This window comes from Aphis gossypii, chromosome 1 (assembly GCF_020184175.1).
Source record: "Aphis gossypii isolate Hap1 chromosome 1, ASM2018417v2, whole genome shotgun sequence".
NCBI classification, from domain to species: Eukaryota; Metazoa; Arthropoda; class Insecta; order Hemiptera; family Aphididae; genus Aphis; species Aphis gossypii.
Genome location: NC_065530.1, coordinates 84,956,860 through 84,971,163, shown reverse-complemented (window position 1 = coordinate 84,971,163; position 14,304 = coordinate 84,956,860). Strand labels below are relative to the sequence as shown.

At 23.1% G+C, this 14,304-nt stretch overlaps 1 protein-coding gene across 4 annotated transcripts in view; it reads right to left on the bottom strand.

Annotated features, from left to right (window-relative positions):
* The window catches only part of LOC114132008 (uncharacterized), a 155,909-nt gene that overhangs the window by 116,201 nt on the left and 25,404 nt on the right, over window positions 1-14,304 (bottom strand). For 3 of the 4 annotated variants that reach the window (XM_050202010.1, XM_050202006.1, XM_050202016.1), the window contains one exon: window positions 10,265-10,294. In XM_050202010.1, the coding sequence (XP_050057967.1) occupies window positions 10,265-10,294 (30 nt within the window). Of the gene's footprint in view, window positions 1-10,264; window positions 10,295-10,516; window positions 10,538-14,304 lie in introns of those variants that run through there. The other variant, XM_050202013.1, reaches the window with a different exon arrangement.

The window sequence follows — 14,304 nt, the reverse complement described above, 5'->3', positions numbered from 1 at the left end:
TTATAAATGTGAGCGAGCGCCTTTTGTCAGCCTCCCAACCACCCTGCACAGTACAGCTAGGTAGGTACGCGTATATATATATATATATAATAGTATAATGGTCGTGTGCGCGTATAATAATACTATACGTATATTATGATTGTGCCGCCACCACCGTCGCCTCTCGCCGAGGGCAATAGCAAGCGACTCTGAACGTGACCCATTTCACCGATTATTAATGTTATTATACGCGACGGCGGCAGTGGACGAGAACAACTACGCGTCCATTACGCGACGGCGAGCACCTCCGCTGCGGACGAGCGCCGAACAAAGCTACCCGACCTTTTAACGCAGGCGCTTGGGTTCAAAAATAGTGCCATAATTATGATGACTATATACCTACGAAGAATATATAGTGGTAATAATGCTAACGATATTATAATAATATAAGACGAAGAATAAGAAGAATACACTAGCTTTTGATCCGTTCGCCATAAGTCACGACTAGTCTGATTTTCCGAGTCAGCTGCTGAGATTTGAAAAATAAAAATCTACTATATTTTATAGTTTAAAGTATGCATATATGCATATAACGTCGTTTATATATATATTTATATTGTTATACTCCACGGTCAAATGTACCTATTTTAGAAAATAATATTTACGACAAAAATTAAATCAAATGGTAATTCTAATGATAAACTAAATCACTTTCAAAAAACATATCATGAAATGTTCTAAGGTAATTAGTGATTTTTTAAAAGTTATTTGTACGTCCTTGCGTTTTTATTTTAAAAACCTATTGGCGACTAACTTAAATGGTTCGATTTAATAACTACTAAGTAACTGGCTTAATTTATCAAGATTATTGTTGCATTCGAAAGCGCAATGATTACAGTTAGTTCTAGTTTCTTTAAAATATGTATGTTTACACCATTAATTAAATTATTGATTTCTGTTTTAGAATAATTACATAAATATCATTGTCATATGAGTAATAAAAGTGTTAAAACTATTAATTATTTTAATTAAGGATAAATTAATATAAAAGCTACATTAAAAAAAAAAAAATACATATCATAAAAGTATATATTCAGCAACATAAGGCTGTCAGACCATTTCCGCTCAGAATCGCTTTTCGTATTTTCGTTTGAAATGATATATTATTGAAGTCAAATTTAACACACCCATTATAGTGACTCATTCGATACCTAATAATTAGCAGAGTGGTAACCATTTGTCTTAACAACTTGATTAATTTTAATAATACCTGTATTTTAATGCAATTCATACTACAAATGTTTTATTTGTTCAAACAATAAATTGCATACAAATTATGATAATTTTCCTAAGTAAAGTTTACATAGATAAAATTTTACCATATTTTTCAGGCTTTATTTCCACATGCTCATTTATATAAAATTAATCTACTATTAATACACAGGTTAGTATTTCCTTTAATTAATTAATATTATGTTTATCATAAAAATTACTATTCACCAATAAAAACTCTAGTTAGAATGTCGCCTTGCCAATTTTGCCAATTTTGATTATAAATTATTATTTTATATTTTATCTACAAAACACTTCATAAACACACGCCGGCCGTATTATTTTATTAGAACTATTAAACTACCTATTATAACACCAACTAAGTATAGAATTTTATTTTTTGCGAAAAAAAATACGCTTTTTATAGCTAACTAAATCCTAGTAAAGCTCCTGCATATTTAAAACGCTTTTCGTGACTAATATGATGTTTAAACATTATAGCCTTTAGGTCATAGTAGTGTAGGATCAATATTATAGTGGTATTCTGAGATTGGACTCTGGGACACATTTTCAGAAAACAAACAATTCGATGAGTGATGATGGAGTATGAATGATGGTTTTTGATAACGCTTTTTATTTTTACTTAAAGCGAGAATTGTTTACTAAAACATACTAAAATTTTCACTTTAAGCTGATGGTTGCTTATAAATAAATTTCGTAGCCTAACAAAGATTTTTTGATAAAGTATGTGACCTACTAACATTTACAATAGTTTTTTGTATATTTGAAAATAATTTCAATAAAAGTACATTTTTTCAAACAGTTATTTTCAACTGATTTTTTTAAAAATTAATTTTACTAATAGACCGTATGTTGTCGTAATTTTTCAACTTCTCAAAACTTGATTTCACCACAATATTTCAACTAAATATAAAAATGTGGTTGTTATAAAAATAAATGATTATATAATAATATCATACCTATGCAATATAAAAAAATAATACTTCTGAAACGCACTACCATTAATAACTATAATATTCATATAATAACTATACAGAAAAATTGAGAGATTAAAAAATAATATATAGAACCTATCCCATACTTATCCCTTGTAATATCTAAAAAAAAAGTATTGATTCAAAATCGAAATATTATTAAGGATTTATTTAATTTTATAATTTTTCAAAAAATCAATAATCTTTAAAAGCTCAGCACACTTCAAACTTTAAATGTCACTTAATAATTTTTTTTATCAAACAGTCTAAATGCAACAAATTATTCAATAAAATTATTTTCCTCTTATATAATTCCATTAACCACGTTTTAAAAGTAGCTGTGGTATTTTGAACACATGTAACTTCTGTACAAAGATCTTGTAATTTATTAATTTAACATACTTTTTATAATTTATAAAACTAATCCGTATTGTTTAAAACTAGCTCTAATTATTCTTTATAATAATAAGTGTTATAGGTTACATAATCATTTTTTTCAACACAACGTAATAACGTTTAATGTATGTATAGTTCTTGCTTTATTACTATTATTATTTCATTATTTGTTTTATTTTATTTTATTTTACATTTATTTTAAAGGCTTATACAATTATTTGCATCTGCTTTCAACGATTTTCTCCATAATATTCAGTTATATACCGTATGTCCATTTATAACTAAGAGATAGATATAATATTTTTTTTTGTATATATATATATATATACTACTTTAAAATATATTTTCGATAATATTTTACAGTATTAATGTAACTCTCTTCAAGTGTGTATATAATATTGTTTTAACCAAAAATCACATTTTTTTTTTTTGCATTATTTATTGTAATTTTGTTTTATATTTTATTCTGCAATTGACATTTTACTGTGAATATTTATTTTTGTGGTTTTTTTTTTAATGTTACCAATAACTTTAAATCTAATAAATCTATTCACAATTTTTTGTTATTTTTTTATCGTGTTGATTAAAATACGTTTATATTAAAAAAAAAAAAAAAAAACTTTAGAAAAATGGTGTATTTGCAGTATCAATTAGACTTTTAATACATTTTATCAACATTGAACATTAATTTTATTAAATACATAGTATATTTTATAATTTCCATATATTATAATATTATATTATACCATCATACATTTAAAAAAAGGGATTTTTATATATATATATCTATATATATTATTATTTTAAAGTATTATTTTGTATGTACTTTTTTTAACGCTCATTTTACTATTGTTAATTATTGTGGTTTAATAATAAAATGATCATAATATTATAGTACTTCAGGTGGTAACTTGATGTCTTGCATCACAATTAACGTTCCAAGTTAAATAAGCTTTTTTTACTATTAATTAAAAATAAAATGAAATTGTACAACCAGAGAAAGTTTTTAACTAACATTTACAAAATATAGCTGTTTCAGCAGCGCTTAAGTTACTAACTAAAAATTAAACTTTCAGCATTAGCTATTACAGTAATAATAAAAAAAAGATAAGTGTAGCTCGAGATGTCTTTTAATAGGTTCGAGGTTGTGTCTTGAATAAAATATAATAATAATTATTCATCAAACACTCAAATTTTACTGAATGGTTTATATTGTAATATTATAGGATTTAATTTTGTTCCAGTGACCCACAGACTTAGCGTAAATACATCCCACTGGATGTACCTATTCTATATTTTATGCTTAGGTTACTTAGGCGGATTAACGAATTTCAATTTAAGAGAATCTAGTATTCACCCACAAAATAATAATTTTTACATTTTAAATTAAATTACAATTTTGCAATAAAGATACAAAACAATGATAATAATAATTTTTTGTTTTATAATTACTTCATTTTCACTTTTGATAAGCTCATTATAGATAGTTGTTATAAAAATATTATATTACTATGCTTTATTTTTATTGGGTTATACTGTTCTGTATTGAAATATCCTTAAATAATAATAATATCATAATAATTATTCAGATATCGAAAAATTTAAAATACATTAATCGACTGTAGTGCTAATTATGTAGCTAATTTGCCTATCTAACACGCCGTGTTACTCAAAAATCACTTTTTAATATACAGCAACTCTATAAAAATAATTAAACCTTTAAACTAATAGCCATAAAGAAAAAAAAATAAAAATAAACCGTAACTAATAATTGATAGATACCTATAATTGTTAGATACCAACACTTGTATTAAAAAAGTCGTTAAATGTGCACTGAATATGTCTAAACGATTTTCCTGATTGTTGTGGTTGTCAGGAATTGCCTCGGGGATTTTGAATTGGTTAAAATGTAGTTGAATGCTCGAAGTCCTAGCCAATATACTTTTTAACACTAGCAAATTTATGTCAAAAAAGAGAACGCAGTGCTTTTTGTGCCTGTTTGGTGATTTATTTTCAGTCCCAAATGTCAAATACGATTATAAAAAGTATAGTATATATTATTATATTCGGTGGAGTTTTAATACAATATTGGTTTTTCAGTCACACCAGTATTCCCCATCTTGGTTTATTTTAGAAATATAATATTGATAGTAAAATTAATCATTTATAAGTATAGTGTCTGAATTCTATATAAAAAAAAACTAATTAATAGATATTTTTGATTTACCTATTTATTTAATTTATACATTTGTAGTATTTGTATTACTACTGTACTAATGTACTAATATATTTTTCAGAATCATTGTGAGATACTTAAGCAGATTATTTTCTAGCACTTGATATTTATATTTGTAATAAAAGAAATATTCTACTTGAGTTTTATTGTAAATACCTCTATACATTTTTAACCCATATTTTTAGTCACAAAGTACAAAATTGAACTTAATATTGAATGTTACGCTTCAGTTATGGTATATAGGTAAGGGGAATTTTTATAAAAAAAATTGATTTTATTGTTATTGTAATAATGGATAATATGTATTAATGTATTTATCGTCGTATTATATTCATAGTATTTCTAAGATTTTTATTAAACATTCAACAAAAAATTGCTTAAATATTTCTAATCTATTAGATTAAGTGGTATTACTAGTTTTATAAATATATTTATTTTAACTATGAAAACAATTTTTATTTTTGAGTGACAATATTTAAAAATTGTAATCTAAAATGTAAATAATACTATGTTATCACATTTTTTTTTGTTTTGATAAAATTATAAAATTATGAATTTAATGCCAAAGCTAAATATATCTAAGAATTTAAAAATAAAACAACTAATTTCAACATTTTCTTGTTAAGATTTAAAGCCGTATATAAGATTAGTTTTTAAATAGATATAATAAAAACATTAAATTTGTGAAATTCTGTAGTAATTTTTAAAAAAATATCAAAAATCTTTTAAATTTTATTTACCACATTAAACTATCTCACCAACTACTGAAATAACTTAATGGTTGAATATCGTTTCATTGATCATATTGTAAGAACATTATTATCTTATCATTTTCCCGCTATATTGGTGAATGTGTCAAAGTGGTAATATATTTTCCACTGACCTTTAAGGGTTTTTTTTTTTACCACGTGATAATACAGATAAAGTAATGACTTTTAAAAAATGTTCATACATACATTCGAAATCAATAATATAATATCCTTTGTTTGAAAACATAAAAGCTGCAAGTTGATAAATATCTGTCCACTTTGGATAACATCAGAAGTACCGTGTTCTTCATATTTTTATTTAATTATTTTTTTTTAAAAGACAGGGGTAAAGTATATTTCCGTTTCACATGTAGAGTATTTTAATTTCAGTTAATGAAAATAAAAAAAAATCTTAACGAATTATTTTACTATTTTATCAGTGGGAGTGTGCATAGAAATTTTAGATTATAATTAGTTGAGTTATAAATTACCTTTACAGTTACACCTTATAAGGCTATAAATGCTAAGCTCTGATTGTTTTTCGATTTGTGGAATTATTTTGAAACTTTTCATAAATATTATAACTACTTTAATATAAATAAAGTTTCTGTTCTATGCTACGATTACCATTTTCTCAAATTTTATATAATAATAAAAATAATTGGCTTAATATCTAATTTTAGGTTGACGTTGGTACTTTTGGATAGCCTTAGGTAAAATTAATTTCAACTTTAAATCCAATTAATAGATTAATTTAATAAAAAAAAAATCCTTTGCATATCTAAATAATTTGTCATTAACTCAATAACTAACCAACTTAAAAGCAATGTATAGGGTGAGCGCATTTATAATTATATTCCTAACTCATAGGTGAATTAAAAATTTTAGATTCAGTTTACTAATGCAATGAAAGTTAGAACGAGTTAGTCTGAGCATATTTAATTTTAATTTGAATCACATAAGTCATATCAATGTTCAAAAACAATTTCATACAAAAATCCTGATTTTTCGGAAATTTAACAGTGTATATAATTAAAATTTATTTAAACAAACATTAAAATATATTTTATTCGAAATTAAGATTTAAAATAAAAATAAATTGTAGTTTTTGCAAATAAAGTAATTTATTGATTTGGAGTACATTAATCAGTTTTATAATAATATTATTTTTTTTATAACTTTTATAGCATATCAATATTCAGTATTTATCCTATTGTTTTTTCTTTTTTGATAAAACACGGTCAAGTGTGCACAATCTATTTTATTTCATCTGTGGTCTATGGAATTTGTTTGATTTGAACAATATTAAAAGAATTTTCATAATTAGTTTTTTTAATAAAGTTACACTTTAGTTCGTTTTAGTATACAACTTAACTATATACACTGAAAAAAGTAGCTTTTGCTAAATGACTGACCGAATTTTACTCATATTATACATTATGTAAGAATACTTCTAGTCAAAGACTAAAAAGTATATTACGATAAATAAGATGTAAAAATTTTTTAGTCATTCAGTTTATTAAAATAAAATACATAATGTATACCAATATTATTGATTTCATTATAAAAATCACTTTTATATGCAAGAAAATTGTTTTACAGATGGATGATAAAACATAATTTAAAGTATTTATCATTAAAATTATATAAAAATATCTAGACTCAAAAATATAATACTTAAAGATGTTGCAAAAATTATAGTTTTAATTATGTTTACATATTGTTTTTTATTGTATGAAACGTCCTATTTTATTTAAATACATGTTATCATTCATGAAAATTAATTAAAATCATCGTATGACATTTCATTTTCAAAATATATTAGAAGTTACCCATTTTATATTACTATGTGAACAGACAAATAATTTTACATACTCAATATGAGTGTGTACGATAAATAGTCATCATAGTTATAAATAATAAATAAATAAGAAAAATGCAACGATTTCCTTCACATTTCTTTTAAAACAATTACATAAAAGGATGTCAATCATCATAATTAATACATAGTTATTATAAATTGACTTCACAGTTTTTCTAACTAAAAATAATTATTATGACGGTCAGCTAATAGCTATAAAATTAGAAATTATGAAAAAAAAGTTTGAAAAGGAAACTATAAAATATTATTATATACATTACAACATTACAAGTAATAACGTTTGGTAATATTATATAAAATTATTAAAATACAAATATGAAATATTTTAAAGTTTAGATGTCGTTTTTCGTGTTGTTTAATTTTATATTACTAGTATAAATTTCAACTAATTTAATAAAACTAATTATTTTAGAATCAATTATAATAAAATGTCATTCAGCATTAATGATACAAAAAATATTAATTTACCGGGAACCAACAATCATTAATTTGATTTTATAACCATAAATATTTTTCATTCAGTTATTGTTGATTCTTATAAAATAATTCAACTTTACACACAACTCTAGGCCAAATTTAAAATCATTTATAAATAACACAATGAGCATGCGTTGTAGAGTTATAATTAATTCACAAAAAAATTACACCACCGCATTTTAAGTGGCACTTAAATTACAATGCAAACTACTGTCCATTCACACGCGAGTTTTCATTATTTGTTGGCATTCAGAGCGCACAAAGACCTATTTCATGCACTCGATAATGGACCGAATGCTATTTTTATTTTTTTTATTATTATTATTATTATAGAACAATAGAGAGTGTAATATAACTGACATTATGTTCAAAAATCGATTCAATATTATTTATATTATGACTTCGTTGTTACTAGTCGACTTCCAGGAATGTGTGTGTTTATATGATAAAACCCAACAATGTTAGTTCATAGAATACATAGCATATTTGTAAAGGTTTCATATTAATTATATGTTTGGATATAAATAGCTCATTGTTATAATATACAATAAACATATGTGGTAGTTTAATGTAGTATTAATCATGACTTATTCTCAAACCGGTGTTTAATATAAAATTATTATTTTGTTTTATCTAACCGAAAAAAAATTATTAGTGTACCTTACTTTGTATGATCAGTCGAAATAAATAAATAGAAATTTTATGTATATTTTACAAGTATAAAATATTTAAAATATTGTATGTAATATATTATAATATTAAATGTTAGAAAAACATAATTGTCCTAATAATGTATTTAGTTGTTTGGTATCTAGTTATCTTACCTGTGTTCATTACCAATGTAATTATTACTGAGTTATATTATATTCTTGGATTTCAATAAAAAATGAATCATATATAATATTAACATGATAAATAATGTAGCTGTACCTACCTACAATTATTTTTTATTTTTATTAAATCATTTAAAAAGATAACGAGATTCACTGAACAGGTGTATTTGGAGATTTTACGTCGAAAATAAATGTAATATTTATGTGTTATCGTGAAATACTAAATGAAACTAAATAAATACATAGTTAGGCAAAATCAACACAAATAAAAATACAGATTAAAATAATTAATAATTTATAAAATGAATTAAAATATATCAAACTAGGTAATCTAGAAATATCGTAGATTTCTAATATAATATACGTATGAGTGAAATATACAGCTTATTGAAGTAACCATATTGCAGACAGATATAATATTTAAAGTCTTTATAGATTATATAATGTCATCCTAAAGGAAGTTTATCAAATATAAATGGCCTAACAAAAGGAAATTAACTTTGAGTGATGGTTTTGTGTGGCTTAGTAAAAACGATGACTTTATTCAATTTCTATCGAATATTAAAATTAAGTTTTATCGGTTCATTTGAATTATTTTTAATTGTGTAGAAAACTGTTTAGAAAAATAGTTTTATTTTTATTTTTAATACATTGAATTCCGAGTATAAGTTTATATTATTAATGTGTCTGTTTATTTAATAAAATTCTTTATATTATATTATTTGAAGTTGATTAAAGTTGAAACTGCAAGCATTGCTCCAGGCAATTATACCGTAGCTTTATAATCATTCAACTAAGGTTGTATATACATTTTTAAATTGGATAAGGTTCAGTATGTGTTTTCAATGTTGAATGGTATAAAAAAGTATACAGACTTAAGTCACGAGAAAATTTACATGTTCTATTCATTTCAATACCTAGAGTATTTTAAAGATGTACTGTAATTTCTTTTAGCAAGTGTATGTATTTAAATTTTAAATTACGAAAATCATTCAAGATCAATATATTACTTAATGTGATTTATATTTAGAAAACCAGTATTTTAAACTAGCAATAAATGATATTTATATAAATTTGAAAGAAGTTTCTACAGGAGTGCCATATCATTAATAGTGCTGTATCATCGGAAAAACACACTAGTTTCTATCTAAGGAGCCAATATTACTTATTTGAATATTAAATAGAAGGCTTCTTAAAGAGGCATCCTGAAGTACTCTAAATTTAATTAGTGCACATGAACTTAGTGATGTGCTGTTATAATCTTCACGAAATGATTGGCGTAATGCTATATATATATATGTGAATACCTAAAAGTTGTCATGGTCAACTGTGTCAAAAGCTATTGCTACTTAGAGTTAAATTATTGTAAATTTAATCTATCATTATCTAATTCAACAGTGATATATATTTTTTATATTTAATATTAATATATTAAAAACACTTACCCTCGACGAAACAAAAACAGGCGTCGTCATCTGAAAAAAAATGAATCATAAATTATAGAAAACTCTATCAGCTTATTTAATAATATCTACCTACAAATTATGTCAAAAAATAAATAAATTGAATTAAAGAATATTGTTTACAAATATAAATCGAAAATGATGAGTGAGATGCTGAATATAAATTGCAGTTAACAGTCTCTTCAAGTAAATTTTTAACTAATATAAAAATGATGATTATCATGACACACATACAATTTAACATTAGATCAATATTGCATTTGCCAAAAAAGGGCTTTCCACAGCGTTGTTCTTTCGCTTGAAATGAATTATTTTCAAAATGCAATTTATTTTATATCAGATTAAAAACTTTAAATATGGTAAACCACGACACGATGGTTATGCTTAATATATTGCATGTTTGAACATAACAAGAAAATAAAAAATAAAAATAAATCATTCAATTTTATGATTATATTTAAACTTCAATAAAAAAAAAAATGATAAAAATGATTACATTTTCACATTTATTTGCCATAAACACTATGTTAAACATTTTAATAATTTAAATCAAGGATGAGATAAACAATTGAGGAACTGTTTTTTGTGAAATATTTATATAATAAACAAATACACATTTTATGAGCCATATATGTACAATGTACATTGTACATTTACCTATATACATGTACATATATAATATATATATATAAATACCTCTTTTATTATATAATATTATAATGTACATAAATATTTATTGAGTCTTAAATTGGCAATAGGTTGTATGTTTTTTTTTAGATTTTGAGTGCACTGAAGGAGCTATTGATTTTACAATGATGTTATATTTTTTTTCAGTATCTAGTGACTATTTAGGGGAGTAAAATACCTCAATAAGTTTTATTTAGCACCATACTGCTGTAGATAGGGCGTTGAACACTGATTGTACTTTACAAACAAGTCATTTTCAGAATTCCCCAGTCGTTTTTGAGAGAAATGTGAAAAAGAAGAATAAAATGTAAGCGAACACCGATTTCTTACAAAGTCTTGAAATTTTTGAGTATAGGAACACTGATCTCCAGTTACAATCTCAATGGTCTTGTATTGCTTTGAAATAGAAAGGTACCTAACTTATATATTACACTTTTGTATATTATTTATCGCGATTCAAATACGTTACATAATAGCTGTCTTCAATTCTTTTGATTTACACTTACTAGTAGTATATTGTATGCCCTTACATAATTTTTATTGTGTTAATTTTTATATTTTATTCTCAAAATCTAATTTACCGTATCACACATTAAACATTAATATACATCAATTAATTTAAATTAGTGATTAATACTATATTGAAATAAATATCAATAATTCAAATTTAATTCAATAATATTAATTTATGGTCTATAATTCTACATATATTAGGCCCTAGCGCTCTTAACCATTTTGAACATATACATAGGGAAATATATATAATAGGCATAACATTTTTTTTCCTTTTTGTAACACCTATGTCTGATAAATCTTATAAGGTTATATTTTAAATGAGCAGGAATATTAATTGCCACCGTAAGATACTTAAAAATATAAATTTAAAAATGATTTACCTTTGATAATAAATGCGTACTTACGAAAAAAAAAGTATTATATATTATATCTAGTAAAATCTAAATTGAATACGATTTGAGCCATTCAATAAGCCAAATAGTGGTGTTATAATGCAAATTTATTTTTTCAGCAATTCTTATAGTTTATAGATTGAATCCTATTTTCAAAATAATATTACCAATATAGTTAGACCCCGATTCTAAAGAAATAAGGGCTTATTTATTTATTTTTTTTTTTTAGAAATAAAATCAAATACAATACTTAAACGTGTATATTTTTTTTTTAAATATTCTTATCCTTGCTGTCCTTATTTTATATTTAATCATAATATACAATATATGTTATAACAATATTACTTTAGTAAAAATATATTATATTGTTTTTTTATTGGTAGTATACAGTCGATATAATCATATTAAAATATGAAACATTTATAACGTGCAATAATAACATCAAATTGGTATTGACAATTTAAATGATTAATAAATCTGCCATAAAAATTAAGTAATAAATCGCTTATACATTCAAGCATATATTTTGACTATTTTTGAGTAATAAAAATTGTAATTAATTATCACATTTAATATAAAATATGAAAAATAAATAATGAGTGTAATATAATACGATATTATCTAAAATTAGTGTTAGTATAAATGCAAATAAATATAAATAACTAATAAGTAAAAAATATATTAAGCGATTTCGTCTGAATATTAATTCACTGCATTTATTATATAATACAAGGGAGGTATAAAATTATGGCTATAATCTATACCAACCATATTTTTTTTTAAATATAGTAAAATATAGTAATGTGATGCTTGATACTTTAAGCCCTATGTATATAGCAGTTTCGTTTTAATGAAGTACTTCATTGGAATAATTTTACCACATTTACATTTCACCATTGTAGTATAATAAAAAGGTATCTCTTTGTGAGATTTTTCTCTTTAGATTTAGTTATACCATAAAAAATGTATGTATACTTTATTTTATTTATATTTACAAATATATAAAAAATTGATAGTATTTTTAATAGATTATACGTGGTACAAAAAATTGTGAATACTAAATTATTTTTAATTATTTTTCAATTTTTGATATAAAGTTAAACATAATTTAAATATAGTTAAATTATTAAATTTACGCTGTTTTTGTTCATTTTACGATGTATAAAATAATTTTTGTGGTACTCATTTATCGGAACCTTGGGGTCCTGCTGTGTTTAACACGCATAAATTGTAATGTTTTGATTTTAAGTATAGTCAATGAATTAAATACTCTTACATTTATACTATTTTATCTAAAGTATATTATTATAATATAATGTATAATACTATAGTTAATAAGTATGAATATATTTTGCTTGTACATTTAAATATTAAAATGTATTAGGTACTTAAGAGCATAATTTTGATTTATATTATTGGTTTGAATAAAATCTTGTAATTATTTTGATTATATCAAGGTTTTATAAAAACATAATATCATATGATTTTCATAAGTAAATGGTAGATAGTCCTAGATATAGGTAAATAAACTTTACAAAGTACATTAATATTTATGTATGTTTTAATTATTTTGATCATAATATAAAAATATCAAACGATAAAATATAACATAAATACAAAAGCACAATCATTATTATACTAATTATTAACAAGTAATTTTATAAAACAATAATATTTATGTATAGGTAAATAAAAAAAATATATCTATAAGTCATTTTGATAGAATATTGCATTCCTTTTCAACTTTATTAATAATAGAAAACTACATAAGTAATATTATGTGTATTTATAACACACATTTTTATTTAAATGATAATCATTATTCATAATAATATAAAAGTACCCATTAACTTTTATATAAATGATTTAATTAGTTTCAACTTTCAATTAATTGGATTGTATTATAGTAGAAATTATTTATTAAAACAAGTAACTGATTTTTTTTTTAACTTTAAACGTAGATTAAAAACCAATAATTGCTAATATTGGTATAAATAAATTGATTTCAAATAAAAAAAATATACATAAATACATTTTTTCTTTATTGATTACGAAAAATGCACAAACGAACTTATTGGATATTATGCTATAATATGCACGTGAGTTTTATGAAACAATAAAAACAAATGTATACAATACACACAAAAATAGTGATTTTAAAACTCATTATTATAGCCGATAATATACAAACACTGAATGTGACATTGCTTGATTATTAAACCAATGGGATTTGGAATTGTTTTTATTAAATCAATATTTAATAACGATCATAATAATTGCCACCAGATTTTCTAAGGAGACTTGGGAAAGATATTTTAATAATTTAATATTTCTTTTATGCTAAATTGGGTTTTGTATTCAACGTTTTGGTATATTACGATACTATGATAGATTATGCAACCCCTATAAATTTAAAATAAGATTATC